General features: G+C 37.1%; 1 protein-coding gene across 7 annotated transcripts in view; it reads left to right on the top strand.

Moving 5' to 3' along the window:
* TBC1D5 (TBC1 domain family member 5) overlaps window positions 1-15,739 on the top strand; it is a 319,487-nt gene that overhangs the window by 272,891 nt on the left and 30,857 nt on the right. For all 7 annotated transcript variants that reach the window (XM_061464900.1, XM_061464904.1, XM_061464903.1 and 4 more), the window contains one exon: window positions 2,030-2,193. In XM_061464900.1, coding sequence (XP_061320884.1) covers window positions 2,030-2,193 — 164 coding nt within the window. The remainder of the gene's footprint in view (window positions 1-2,029; window positions 2,194-15,739) is intronic.

Here is a 15,739-nt window from a genome sequence, read left to right as displayed (position 1 = left end):
GCAGACAGAGGAAGGTCCACAGGGGTATGAGAAGAAGGGCGTAATAAGGGAGAGATGAGCAAAATAAGGTAGAAGAGAATGAAGGAGAAGGTGGGAAGCACTTTATATGCTGATTTTCTTGCAGAAAAAGTCAGGAACATTAAACCAAGATCCTTTGTTGCATTTTGTCCTTTTTTCGTCTGTTTTGTCACGTGACACTTTGCCAGTTCAGTCTCTTGGCATTTAACAGTCTTCTTGCTAAGAGGACATGTTAAGTAGATCTGCATTTATTCTCTTAAGAAAATGTGAGTTGCTGGTTTCATGTGGCTGCAGCTGTGCAATATATGCTGCGTAGGTCAGACACCATTGAGAACTTGGCTTGGGCTTTGTCACCGCCAGTCAGGTGGCCAACCACAGCACCACTGACTTCCATGCCGCTTTGAGGACAGTTACTGTTCTAGATCTCAAGTGACTTAATTGAGATGTGTCTGTGTGAGTAACTTTTTCTAGTTGTTTCCTTTGGTTTAACATGTTTCATCTTAGCAGAGCTGGTCTCCTCTTGTATCTAAATCTAAATTTCTTTCTGTGTTTTCTGAAGTATTTTCTGCCTTTATTCTCTCATTTCTTTGTCTTTTAGTTTTCTTTTACCCTCTAGAAACCTGTCTCATAGGGGAAGACCACAGTGCATAATGAAGGGAACAGTAACCCATTCTGGAAAAGGAGTTAGTTTTGTGTTTTCAGAACTGGTAGCGCATCCACAATGACAAAAGACTAAATACATTGCGAGGTCTTTGCGGTAATCTGTTGCTTATCTGGGAGTAAAGCTGGCGTAGATGGTGGGAAACTACTGGTTTCTGTGAATTCGATGACAGCCTTGCAAAGGAGATGAAGCTGCACCTGAGACATCTGAGTGATTTGATTTCAGAGGACCATTCTTAATTCTTTAGATGGTAGCACTAAAAACAAAGGAAAGGAAAAAGAACAAACACAAACTCATCAGAATAGTGCACAAAACAAGAGAAGGGAAGAATTCTAGAGCTTTAGTTTAATTTTTTTCAGAGTGGAAAATTCTAGAACTGCATTGGCTGACTCCAGATTGACTTCCTCACACACATAATAGAAAGGTTTCTTTAAACTAGTACCTGTCCTAATTCAGCACTTTCTTAATGAAAGTTAATGAAAACAGGCATATTAATTGTTTGGTTTATTTTCTTCTGGAGCTAATCAAAATAAAATTTTAAATTAAATATTTCAAAACATGCCGTGGGCCTCAATTGGAAGAAATGGTCCTTACAAAAGATTGCCTGCATGCAGTGTTGTGGTGTAACAGCCCAGGCATCTACTCTGATGTCTTCACTACGACAGTGGACAACACTAGATTCTTTTGAAAAGCTGCATGAAATGACAAAAAGCAACTCTTGAGTAGATTTCATCAAAATGTCTGTTAGTTAGAGATGGCCTTAAAATGTGAAGCATGAGAACTTTCTTTCTTTCCCAAACTTAATTTACTTTTTCATTTTGTAAGCCTAGATATTGTCATCTAGATGTTCAGTGTCCAACCCATTTTTGGAATCTGACATTATTGTTCTTAACTGTCTTTGCCAAGTTTTATAGTTTATTTGTTGAGACAATAAGGGTTTCCTTTGCAGTGTTTATGACATCGGATTATTTTTCTTATTACGAGTTGGTACTCATCATGCCACACAGGCAAGAGGTGGTTTTCAGCCTGTGGGTATATAAATTAAAATGGTATTTATATCGATTATATATATATATATATATATAATTTAGCATCCACACTCCACACTCTGGATACTGTGTGTTTGTGTACGTATCTATATATCTGTAATTGTCTGTGTATCTATATATACACTATCCTGTGTCAGAGTAGTCCTTCAATCTCACAGTGCATGCTGACACACTCAACATTTCATTCTGTGTTGAGCTACCTGTGAATCTTAGTGAATGTCAGTTAAGACAAGGAAGTATTTACAGGGAAAAGGAACAGCCCATTGATCAATTCTTTTGTTACTTTATACTTGCTTTACAGGCCAAAGTTCAAAAAACATCAGTTCATCTCCAAGCATAGAGAGCTTGTCTGGAGGACGTGAATTTACAGGATCTCCACCTTTGTCTGCATCAAAAAAGGATTCCTTTTTCAATACAATCTCCCGCTCCCGTTCCCAAAGCAAAACTATGAGCAGAAAAGAGTCGGTGAGTTCTTTAACTTTTAAGTTGTTTTAATGTCACACTGCATTACTTGCTAGAGGCAATTATTTCTCCCATTCATTAAGCACTTGCACTTGTAAATGTTTCCCTAAGCACACATTAATGGCAAAAGCAGAAATAATCTATTTCAACTGTTTCTTTTGAGTAACATCTCCATTAAGGCTTCCATCCTATAATTCTACCTGAAATGAAACCATGAAAGAGCCTGTTTCCTGTGAGAAAGAAAAGTCTTGTAAGTGTATTTGCTTTTTTAGACTTTTGGTGTACTCATGAAGTTAATAAACAGTTCAGTGGGAAGCATGAATGCTCAGCAGATCCAAATATGTCCATCTGTTGTCCCTGAAATTCCCTAATACATGAGAGGTTTCCCAGTGTCTGTAGCATCTGTAGTGTGCAGTCACAGTTCTATTCTTGCACTGCTCTGACCTTCCGTTTGGCCACAAGAAACTATTATTTAAACAGATTGTTCTTATCCAAGAAAATCGGCTCTTATTGTGGGTGTGTTCCAAAGAAATTCTCATCCCATCAGAGATATTTTAGGACCAATACTTTGATAAACCTTATATATATGGAGCTGGAGGATTCTTGTTTATTTTATGTTACCCACTCTCTTCTTGATGATTAGAAACCAGATATATAGTAGATGGAAAACTATGTTTTTTGTAAGGTGAAGGCATAGTGGTGTTCTCCATTCCGTTTTCTCAAATGGTTGCTCGTATAACTTCCTATTGATTTCAATGAGTAGGAATTGTAGTAACAATATTTCTGTATTACAGCATTCTTTAGGTGTTCAAAGATAAATACTATGCAGAAATTCAATCTGAACATCTCAGCATTTTTGTCTTTAAACAGCAGAATCTTTATTAATAGTCACACCATCTTTTCAATTTGATACTAAAACTGTTCTGATGAAATGCACAACTTTGCACAACTTTGTTCAGGTTTTGCTCACTGAAAGAGAAGGTTTAATTCTTGTTCCACATGCTATAATGTTGTCTAAAGGAAAGCTGTGTTTTGTGGTTAGTCAACAAGAAGCTATAATTTTGGTTTGTGTCCATTTAAGAGGAATTGAATTTAAAGCTAAAACAACAACTCTAATATCTATCTTCATGTCCTCATGAGTTGAAAAAAAATAAATATATGACTATTGAACTTTTATTTTTATGTGGTTTAACAAGATCTAAATCCAGCTTTCATTTGCGACTTTTGTCCAGGCCAGAACTTGGGCATTTTGCACTAGTAGAGTTTAAGAATAGCTCCTCCATAGTTCTTAAAGGAGAGAGACATAGTTCTTTAGTGGGAGTCATAGAATCATAGAATAGTTAGGATTGGAAAGGACCTTAAAATCATCAAGTTCCAACCCCCCTGCCGTGGGCAGGGACACCTCACGCTAAACCATATCACCCAAGGCCTCGTCCAACCTGGTCTTGAACACCACCAGGGATGGAGCATTCACAACCTCCCTGGGCAACCCATTCCAGTGCCTCACCACCCTTACAGGAAAGAATTTCCTCCTTATATCCAATCTAAACTTCCCCTGTTTAAGTTTTAACCCGTTACCCCTTGTCCTGTCACTACAGTCCCTAATGAAGAGTCCCTCCCCAGCATCCCCATAGGCCCCCTTCAGATTCTGGAAGGCTGCTATGAGGTCTCCACGCAGCCTTCTCTTCTCCAGGCTGAACATAGAAGAATTTGCCATTATAATAGTCATACTCAATTAGGATCTATTAATGAGTAACATGTTTTTCAGATTTAAAAAAATAATTAAATAAATGAAAGTGATATTTGATTAATGCTTTTTTCAAGAATATTAGACAAATAGGTATTCGTTAGAAAAGATCTGTAGATTATTCAGTAGATTGATAATGATAAACCAAGGAGAGCATAAATTTTCAAAATAATTCTTTGAACTATGATACATAATTTACATTGTAGCATTTTATAATTAAAAGCTAGAAAAGGTTTTAGGCTACCAAAATCTGTTTCCTTATGTTCAGTTTTTGAATGACCTTTAATACAGGAAAAAGGATTTGGTAGCAGCTTCAAGAGGAAAGGGTTTAAATGTGTTGTCTATTGCTCAGGATGATGTTTGCTTTTTGTTTTACTGCAATTCTCCTGATACCTCATTTTCCACATAGAGAAGAAAACCCCAGAGAATTTATTCTGAGGTCCCGTAATAGTTACATCAGTATTCTCCAGTTGCTTAATTTACAGATATTTTCTGGAGGCAAAAGAAGGTGTGAATTCAGGTCTTTGGGTTTTTTTTATAAAACTAAACTGTTTTACCTTTTTACTCTAAATTATACAGATTATGTTGTTAAGTATTGGGGAAATTACCTTTGTTGGAACATAGTTGTGCATCAATCACTTTACAAAAAGCTGGTTTTAAAACCAGGCATTCCTGGTGTAGTGGATGAAAAAGAATCCATTTTCCCTTCATCTTTACATTTCTAATCAATGGAAATGGAATACATACATGAAAATACATCCTTCAACACGGAGTTAAAAAAATGTGATTTTCACAGACCAGAGGACATCACTGTAACATTGTCATGGGATGAACAGGAATGTAATCATCACAGGTCACACCTGGAGTACTGGGTCCAGTTCTGAGTTCCCCAGTACATGACAAACATGGGCATACTGGAGACAGTTCAGTTACAAACGTGATGAGGTGACTGTGGCACCTCTCCTATGACATAAGGTTTTGAGACCTGGGACTGTTCAGCCTTGAGAAATTCTTTCTTGGCTTTGGGGTATCTTATCAATGTGTATAAATACCTGAAGGGGGGTGCAAAAAGCCAGGCTCTTTTCAGAGGAGCCCAGTGACAGGACAAGAGGCAGTGAGTAAAAACTGAAACAGTGGAGGCTTTGTCTGAACATCAGGAATCATATTTTCACTGTGCCCATGTTGTCCAAGGAGGTTATGGAGTCTCCATCCTTGTAGATGCTCAAAAGCTGTCTGGACACAGTGATCCTGCTTGAATTGCAGTTGGACAAGGTCAGCTTCAGAGGTCCCTTCCAACCTCAGTCATTCTGGGATCCTGTAATGGGATAAACTGGAATGTGACTTGTCTAAATTCTTTCCTTCCTAAAGCTGGTCCAACAAGCTGGGACTTTCTCTGGAAGAGTTGTGATCCAAATTGATGCTTAACTTGATTCATTGCCTCCAGGAAAAGGATGTGTCCATTCCTCATATTACAGACTTCTTAAGGTAGTGTCACTTGCATTATATTTAGTCTTCTGGATATTTTTTCCTCTCAAATGCAAAGATCAGTGGAAATACTTTTTTAGTGCTGTTGTCAGAAACAGATGTCCTCTGATTTATTTAGTTAAGGAAGTGTATCTACAGCCTCAGGGCTGAATGCACAACATCAGATCATGTTTTGGCAACCCTTGGTAGCCTGATGTTTTTCACATTACTATTGAGTGGCACTCAGCTGTATGTTAACCTGAGGCCCACTGAAAGACTGTTTTGAGCTCAGCGTTGACACGGTTCCCTACCCCTTTATACAATTTGTGTCTTTCTGACAGGTGTAACTTAGTTTGCATTTGCTGAAGCCGTCTTCCCATAAACATGAACAGGAACTTTTAATCTATAATGCCCAGCAGTGCCCGTTATCTTCTGGCTGGGTCAGTCTTGCTGGAATAAAGTCCTGGAAAATTTCCTCTTGTTGCCTGCCTACTGCCATTTCCTTTTTGGCAGAGTTGGGGAATGGGGTGCATTTGTGGTCCATTTGTTTCTCATGATGTTTCATTTACATCTCCAGCAACCATTAAGGACAGTCTACCACTCTCTTTGGCAAATAGGAAAGCTACTTAGACGTTGATTATGACAAATAAGGTTGGCTGGTCTCACTTTCTGGCCAAATATTCTGTAAATTGCTTTCAGCCATAGAGGTATGCCAGAGAGGGAACTTTCAGGCAACAATATATCAATTTTAAACAATATAAACATTTTAAACCTTTCATTAAAAAAGAAAAACCACGGAAGAAAGACGGTTTTGACTGAAAACGAATCTGTGATTTGGAGAAACTGTATATTTTAATTAGTAAATTTCTTCATAAAAGGTTTCAAGTTGAGAAAAATCAAATTAGCCATTTGGAAAATATGTTAGTTAAAAAATTCCCAAGAAGCAAACATGTCTAAGGAAAATCTGGAGCAGTTTATTTTCTTTACCAGAATGATTTACAGACACGGCCTATTGGAATCCTCATTTCTTAGCAAAAAATCCTGAACAAAAAAGTCATGCATCATGCTGGTTTTGACTGTGCAGACTTTTTAATTAAATCAAGTTTGACAGTGTATGCTATTGTCCCACAAGCAGGTAGAAACAACTGTTACTGTCTGTGATTTACATAGCTAATCTGAAGTTAGTTTTTAGTACCCCTACAGGTTAGAAAATTAATGTGTGTCATTATTTTTAATTAAATAGTCATCTGCTTTACTGGTTTAGGAATCTGTGTTTAAGCATACAAACACGACAGTTTTGCTGGAGTAGAAGTGGTATACAAAAATCAAACAGATAGTAAAATAAATACTAAGCAACCACAAGTAGCAAATCATGCATGCAAAAATTTCTTTGAAGAAGAGCATGCCTTTTGTGCATAGTACACATCTTGGGTACTTTTTTGTTCCATATATCTTTCCCTGACTATTTTAAAATCTCTTTAATAAATTTTAAGGATGCCAAAAGTTTATTTTGAAATACAAATGCTATGATGAAATGCCTTTTTTTTAATTAAGCATCATAAAATGTGCCCGGAGTCAGTTAGTATACAACAGTCAATTCCTTGATCAGTATGCTGGATTTGTTAGTCCTAAAGTTAAAAACGTGATGATTGTTCGCAGTGCCATTGAGCTTAATGAGCTTCAATGCCTTAATATTTAACTGCAGTTAATACTGGGGAACTTCTGTCTTCCTTATTCTGGTGTGATGGGCCAATTCAGACACCTGAAAAAATGCAGTTTAGTCAGTACTTCAGCAGTTGTCTAATATTAGGGATGGATGAAAAGAGTATTAAATCTGAGGTGCTGCCAGGTCATGTGAACAGAGTTTGTAGAAAAACCCCTCAGATATTTTGGAAGTGTGATTGTGTTCTCCATTGCCTTCTTCAGCTCCCACAGCATGCTGTAAGTCAAATGAAAGAGCTGAAAACGGTACAAGGAAAAATAAGCTTTCTTTTAGATTTTTTTATTAGAAATACTTGCAAGTTTCCCATAATTTAGTGAAACGACAGCTGTATGCATGAGTGGCAGCTTTGAATCCTAATGCTCCTTATCTTTTTTGGAGTGATTCATTTCAGGGGAAAGAAACTGTACTGTGATAAAAACAGGAAGTTAATTGCTTAGGAAAAAAAAAAATGAATAAAACCTCAAGTGGCTCTGCAGTGCTTTTTCTGTCATATTATGAGCAATAAAGATGTATACAGAACAGATCTGTGGGGCCATTTGGAAGATTTTTAAAATGTCAGTGTAAACTGTCATCTTTCTCTGGTACAAGGGATTTTCAGCTACATGCAGCCGAGTTATACTTACAAGTAACTTCTGCAGAGCAACAAATTAGAATGATATCATTTGAAAGAAGTAAGAACCTTTCAAATTATTGGGCAGCCCCTTAAAACTGTCAGGGAGAATTTAAAAACTACCAGAACTATGAACGAATGAGACTGTCAGCAGTGTTTACAAATGGATCAAAGTGACTTGGGAGCCAAGAAGTGCTATCCTTCACTCCAGAAGCAGGTACAGGACTTGCTCTGTGCAACCTCTTCCTGTACATTGATCATGAAGCTAATGTTTCAGCATTCCAGTGGCAAAGCAAAATACAGCTGAGGATCTGTGTTGGTGGTTTGAGCTGCCCTTTTTCCTGTTCAGTGGAAATCTCATCCCTTCATCCTGCTCTTTTAAGATATCACCACAAAATTACTGTCCATTTCTGTGAAAAGCTGAGACCTGCACTCAACTCTCCACAAAACCGTGGGCATGGATGAGAAACATCTCTCTAAATCAGGCTCTTGTTTTTGTTGGGGGTTTCTGAGCGGAAAGGGTTTCTGTGTTTGGGAGATTCTTTTCCCACTGAAATAAACTGTAGGTATGTGTTTAATAGCTTGATTCATATTTTTGTCTGTTTGGTTAAATCAAATCCTTCCCTATATAAACAACAAAACTTGTACTTCTGTTCTTTTAACAATGTAGTATAAATAGTGTGTATTTGCAGTCCCTTCCTAATCACTATACTTAAGTTTTACCCTCCTTAAACTCTGAATAATGTAATAAAAGATTCTAAAACCCCTAAGTAAAAGCTCCTGATCTGGTCTGCATCCTCAGGCATGTTAGGAATCATATCAAAGGGCAAATACATCCATCCTGGACAGAGAAGGATTTAGTGAAACTATTTTGCAACTGATGCTTAAAAAAATGTAAATGAGTGTAAGTTTAACAAACAGTGTACTTTGAGAGTCCTTCATAAAGGACTGGGTGTATGTTGAACTGGGTGTATACTAAAATTTATGTTAATTCAAGCAGCAAAATTAAGAAACAATTACTTAAGTACATGACACTTAATCAACCATTTCAATAACATTTAATTAAATATTTTAGCAATCCAGTCAGGATGCATGGAGCATGAACTTTGTTCGTTGTGGAATATCTGTATATTAATCATTCCATATCCACATGCACTCAAGAATACTTATATTAATACACAGTGTTTCAGAGAGCTCAAAAATCATAAAACAGTCGGGGTTTTCCCCTGTTCGTATTTCTCTCACATTTGCCACAGTGGGCTTATGCAGTCTTAAAGACCAGCAATGTGTGTACCAGATGGGCAGAAAGCCCTTCAGATGTGATACCAAAACATTTGCCTATGTGTTTATTTATAGCTATTTCCAAAATACTTACAGTCATACCATCGAAATTAATGTCTCAGTTTTATTATTTGTGAGGAAATACTCCAATATGATTAAGCTAATGAAGTCTATGCTGGAGAGAGTCCAGCGCAGGACAACTAAGATGATTAAGGGAGTGGAGCATCTCCCTTATGAGGAAAGACTGAGGGAGCTGGGTCTCTATAGTTTAGAGAAGAGGAGACTGAGGGGTGACCTTATTAGTGTATATAAATATATAAAGGGGGAGTGTCACGAGGATGGAGCCAGGCTCTACTCAGTGGCAAACAATGATAGGACAAGGGGTAATGGGTACAAACTGGAACACAAGAGGTTCCACTTAAACTTGAGAAGAAACTTCTTCTCAGTGAGGGTGACGGAACACTGGAACAGGCTGCCCAGGGAGGTTGTGGAGTCTCCTTCCCTGGAGACATTCAAAACCCGCCTGGACACATTCCTGTGTAACATTATCTAGGTGTTCCTGCTCCAGCAGGGGGATTGGATTAGATGATCTTTTGAGGTCCCTTCCAATCTCTAGCGTACTGTGATACTGTGATACACCGAGAGAAACCTTTTATCAGCATTTCTGTTCAAAGGGATAATTTCTGTTACCCTACAGCTCTTTCTGTTCTTATCTATTCCCTTACCAAGTGAAATGCATTTTCTCAGTTGTTCAGTGCCTACCCATCCAGTCAGTTATGCACAATTTTTTGTTTTCCGTAGATCTTCCATCTTTTTATGCTTTTTATTTTCCATCTCTTTCTCGCAGTCCCATAGTGCAATGCCAGCAGGTGGACTTGTGCAGGCAGCAGACTCATATGTCTTGTGTCTGCTTGCAAAACAGATCTCTTTCCATCCCTGCTTTCTTTGTCTCTAGGCAAGAGCTTTCTCCCTTATTCATGTTCATCCTTCTCCGTCTTCCTGCTTAGGTAAGGTTATCTGAGGACAAAAGTGGAGTATGTTTAAGAGGAAAATACATGCAGGTTAGATGAAAACAAGTTCTACTCATTATCCAGTAGCACAGTTGCTCTGCAACAGCAAAGCTGATGCCCTTGGAAGCTGTTCCAGTGATAGGTTCAGCATAGACTGCTGCTTTGGAAAATGCCCAAGCCCATGGTCCTTTGCCACTAATGTCTCCAGCAAACTAAGCTGACTCCAACAGTGCGACACTAGCAAATTGAGTTTGAACTGTTCAAGATGGAAATTCAACAGCAGGACCTGGTGTTTAGAAGCTGTGAGCCAAAGTTTCAGCTATTTTCAGGATTTTAATTGAAATGAAATGGGTCTTTCAGGGGACTAGGGATGATCCTCTGAGGCTCCATCTTTCATTTTCTTCCAAATATCACTTGCTGTAAATATTTTTACATAAATAAACATTAAATCAAATAAATACCTTATTATTCATCAACACAACGAAACAGGTGTTTTGCCTCAAAGTCACTAATTTTCTTAGTAGAGATTATAAATATAAATTATAAATATTTTTTACCTTGCTGTCCTCTGTCTTCATAAAACTAGAGGGCAAAGAAGAGGAACAAAGAGTTATTCTGATTTGGAACAAGAAGAGAAATAGCTGACCACAAACTTATTTCTTGCATATCAGAAAAGCTACCAATACATAATGCATTAAAAGACAGGTATATATATTTCACTCATCTTCAAATTTAAAGAGTAAGAAAACCATAATTTTTCTTGCATTTTAAAAACGTGTGTCTCCTTGAACAATGCTAACTAAAGGATTAGAAATTTGATTGCTGGAAGGGCAGGTTTCTGGGTCATTGACTATTGTGAATTAGAGTTGCAGCCTTTTCATTTTTATTGGGGTTTGTTTGCCAGTTTATGAGTTGAGTTTTTCAAGTACTGAAAGGGTGTCTTTTTTATTTATTCATTTAATCCTTTAACAATAATATGTTGGTTCTGTTTACATGTTCATAGCTTTGTATGATGCCATCCCTTTCTGTTGTTACTAAAAGCACACAGAGGAAATCTGGAACATGCTAATGCCCAAAAATATGTGCCTCTGCAGGTGAATGCCTTCTAGCGTTTTAATTTATTGGCAGGTTCATCTTGGTCTCATCCTTGTTGAACATTTTTATCCATATTATAAAATTCTTTTCTTGGTTTTGGTACTTGTTTTCAGTCAGAGTCCTCCAAAACAAACAAAAAAAAAAAATAATTTGTTTGCAGTGTTGGTACATAACCTGGTTTAAGTTGGCTCCTAGCAATCACAGTGGATATTTTGTTGACTTCTCATTTTCTTCTTTTTCTCAGTCACATTCCCCCACCATTTTCAGAGAGCTGTCACAGACGTATGTCCACTACAGATTATGCAGTGGCAGTTCTGTTTCGGGTTTTAAAATAGGTTATTATTCCTCTGAACTCACTGCTTTGAGCAGAAGAGGATGCGTCATGCCCTGAAATGCTTTAATTTGGGGAGCACTGCTTTTTGAATGTAGACTTTGAGGATTACTTTTTACCTAATTCATTTGTGCTGACTCTGATGTCTCCTGATGTATTGTGGGACATACAGTGCTGCCAGAGAGCAAAATTTGTGTGGGAAAGCAATAGGCCCAAGTAATGATAAGAGAGAGGAGAAAAGGGGGAAAAAGAAAAGTATGCTTCTGTAGGTTTTGTATTGCCCTTATCCGTCTTTAAGGTGGATAACTATACCACTGTTTCATTTATTAATCTGACAGCGTACCTATCTGTGCTTAAAGGGTTCAGATACTAGGAAATCATTAAAATAAGTAACAGCAAGTTTAAAGTCCTATTTGCTAATCTGAGTAACTGTGCCTACTAGCACTACCCAGTGAAATTAAGAGATTAAATAAAATTAAAAAAGAAAGAAAGACATCACTACATGAGCCACCTCAAACTATCCAGGGATTGTAGAAGCAGTCTTTTATAATGGTGTAAAACAAAATAATAATCAGGAGTTAAAATGGTGTAAAATAAAAGCATGACTCGAGTTCACTGTGCATGCAAGTCCAAAGGAACCAAACATATGTCTGTAGGATTTATCTGAAAAATACTGTACTTAAAATATTTCATGTTGATGAAAGTATACTCAAAATAATAATAAAAATCCAAACAACCTGGCATTTGTGAAGATGTGAAGAACAGAAAACATCAGTAAGGTGTATTTGGAAATATATTAAGCATGGGGATACTTCAGCTACCACAGAAATATTGGCAGGTAATGATTCAGCATAGGAAATTAGTACATAACCTCTACTTCTGCAGGAGGTAATACCTGAAGGCGGTATCTGAACTTCTTTGTGTCCAACCAGGGTAATATATTAATATCTGAAATTATTCAAATATATGCAGATGTTTCACAAGTAGCAAAATAATTCTCAATGTAAAAGTGATGATACATATTTCATCCCTGACACTGCTATGCATGGCGAACTTGCATCCAATCATTTCAGCCCCTTCCACATAGAAGAAACTTTCCCTAAATGTCTGCAAAGCAAATGCCTTCTGAAAACTCTCCTAAAAATTCCACTCTTCCATCGGCCGCTAACATGCTGAAGCCGTATCTGTAAGACTGACTAATACAGCCATATTGTTTTCATGTCCTCCCCATATGTGTGTCTGCAGCCATCTGTTGTCTCTTGGCTTACATTGCTAAGTCCTTTAGAGAAGCGGGTTTTCTTCTGTATGTTTGTATGGCACCCGGCAGAGCAAGGTCTTGGTCCTGATGAGGGCCCATGAGTGATACAGTCAAATAATAGATAAGCCAAATTACTACATGAAGTAATTAGAATTTTGTTTTCAATTCCACTGTATGCAATTCATTGTTCAGAAACAGTGCTTTCTAGTTTAAATGTCAGCATATGCTGCGGACTATTCTGTGGCTGACATAGATCATAAAAGGATTATGGGAGTGTCAACCAACATTCAGCTGGTTCAAGATTAAAAGGTATTGTATTTGGTGGTAATATAAATATTGTATTTAATTGTTAGGTTCAAAAATGAAAGCTGAGTAAGTTCGCACAAAATGGAAGCAGTAGCCACTGCTATGTACTCCAGCAAAATTTGCATAAAATCAAATGAGAAAGCAATTTATGCCATGCATCTGAATCTTGTTTGACATGTAAAATGCTACTGATTTCCAAAAGGTATATTCTGTGTATATTTCCTGAATAAGCACTTAAATACTGGTAACTCTTATCAACTCCCTGGCTTCAGGATTTCCATGTATGAATCTCATTTTCCCATTATTTTCCTCATCAGAGTTATTTTCTAATTTATCCTGCCAATTTGCCAGCAGCTCAGGGGATGTTTCCTTTATGTTCTTCTTTTGAATACTGAAATGTGACTGGGCAAATTAATACAGGAAAAGTAGCTGTTAACAAAAAAAAGTGCAAGAAATCCCTGATCTGAAAATCTGTGTAGTCTTGGAGAGTATTTCGGACAGCACCCTTACGTGTTTATGTCATGACATGCCTTTTTCATTACACTTTAGCTGACCTATCATTCGCCAGCATCAGACAACATACCAGATAGACTGGTCTTTTTCTCTGACAGAGTTCTGTCACTTTTTGTGTTATGTTTTAAATTTCAGCATTATTACTTAAACACCTTAAATACCTGTAAACACTCTTCTCTTTGAAGATAGTTTCTTTTCCACTGTACTTAACACTTGGTAGTGCTGCCAAGTTAATTCATATTCAGGATTCAGCTTTAAGATGAATGGAGTTTTGCTATTCGAGGTGTTCCTGAATGAAGTGTTTGCATATATATTGTTGTAAGCTTTTCACAGCAGAGTTTACTCTTCCTTCATGCATAAAACAGGCAAAATACATTTTTTCTTTCATTTCCTGAGCAGTAAGACTGAAAACTAAATGGTATTATGAAAGAATGATGTTACAGTCCTGATTTTGTGAGTTCGTGTCCCTGTTTTCCATACGTCTGTGTTAAACTACATGTCACGTATTTTGGAGAAAATTTGTTTAAACTGATAAAAACAAGGTTGATAAAGAGTGGTTTCTTCTAAAACTGTGTTTCTTCAGACTTTGGCTTGTGTATGGTGCTATATTCCAGTGCCGTTATCATGTCCGCAACCCTTATTGCAGCTTGTAAAGCGAACAGCTGTAAAAGAGTAGGATTGCAATGTCAAAACTGTAAAACTTTCTATAATCTGTTCTTGAATGTGCTAACCATCTTCAGCTAGTCAAAGCTGCTTTTCTGAAACGGTAAAATTTGATGAAAAACAGGATATGGTAGCGGCATGGCTGATCTCATTATCAGCTCAGGAGAGAGCAAAGGATATAAAAAATTTACTTCCATAGCTGTCTTTGTAAAGGTGAGAAGATAGATGAAAGGAAAGGTAATAAAAAGGGAAGAGCGAGCTTTGGACAAATGGAAAGCACCAGAACTGTATAGATTGGTGGAAAAAATAGCAAAGAAATGGCAAATAATTAATCATAAAGCAATTAGTTTTCGTGTCAAAAGAAAATAGGAAGTGTAACAACATAAGCAAAGTTCTGGATGTGGCTAAGAAGACAAATACGAGAAACATAAATGTAAGAAGTCAAGTGTTTTGCAGATTAAGTCTTGCCACAGTAAGGAAAATAGTTGGAGAAGTGTATATGGAGGTATTCAAATAGAGTCTTGCTTTGACTTGAGGCATAAATACTATACCTGCTTCATATTGTTAGTGAAATGTAAATCAGTGTGGCATCACAAATCATATGCTTCCTTTTCATTCTCCAATTCAAGATGTTACTGATTATCTGTAAAGCTCTACATCATCTGGAATGTTGAAGGTGTAGAAAAGTTTTCTGAGGACCCTGGGACTAAAGTTTCAGAAAGTATCATTAAGTTGGTTTTCTGCAAGACTGCATCATTCAATTTGCATATCTTGGTCTCCTACGTCTGATGCATGGGATTCCTTTGATTTTCTGCTTGATTTGTTTTTTCTTCCTCATAATGCAGCTCCCAATATTAGAAAATATTAAGATTATATGCTTTATGGGTTGTTTGATAAGTTGACATAGATTTTTTTATTTTGGTTAGGAACTGAAATGATTTACTTTCATTTTGTGGTCAACGAGTTAACCTTTGAGTTAGCATTGGCAAAATGAGTTTGAATCACTGTTCACGTGTTTCTGGTACTGTGTGTCAGATCAGCTGAAAGGTCAGTTTCTCAAGGAAGCATAGACCATACTGGTTTTCTCTTGACTTACATTTGGCCTGTTCAAAGAATTTCTAAGTCTCTGTTCATGCATAAGACAGATCAGATCAGCACTATAATTTGTAAACAAAATAAAAATGGTATCCAGGGTACTTGTTTTCTCAGCACAGTGGAACACTAAAGTTGGCACTTAGAGAAAAGCCCAGTGGATACTGTCTGTACAAGCATTGAGAGCATCTGCACAGCGATGGCTATAAATCAGTTGTTTCATCTATTACTGCTAAAGAATTTGACTTTAGAATAATGAAAAAAAAAGTCCTTGTTTTTCTGAGGGGTTTTGTGATTTTGCTGCTTACCTGTACAAAACATTAAAACATTCGTAGTTTGCAGAACATATTTAAAAAGATGGTGTGAAAAAATTAGTCTCAGAAATGTTGATTAGAAGATACCTCTGCTCAAGCTGCTATTTGGAGCAGGATAATCCCTACCATTGGATCAGGCCAG

Source organism: Pezoporus flaviventris, unplaced genomic scaffold, assembly GCF_033815535.1.
Source record: "Pezoporus flaviventris isolate CSIRO_AGI_PZ_B2104156 unplaced genomic scaffold, CSIRO_AGI_Pfla_v1 ptg000037l, whole genome shotgun sequence".
Taxonomy (NCBI): Eukaryota; Metazoa; Chordata; class Aves; order Psittaciformes; family Psittacidae; genus Pezoporus; species Pezoporus flaviventris.
The sequence above is the reverse complement of the archived record's forward strand: the minus strand, read 5'-3'. Positions and strand labels throughout refer to the sequence as shown.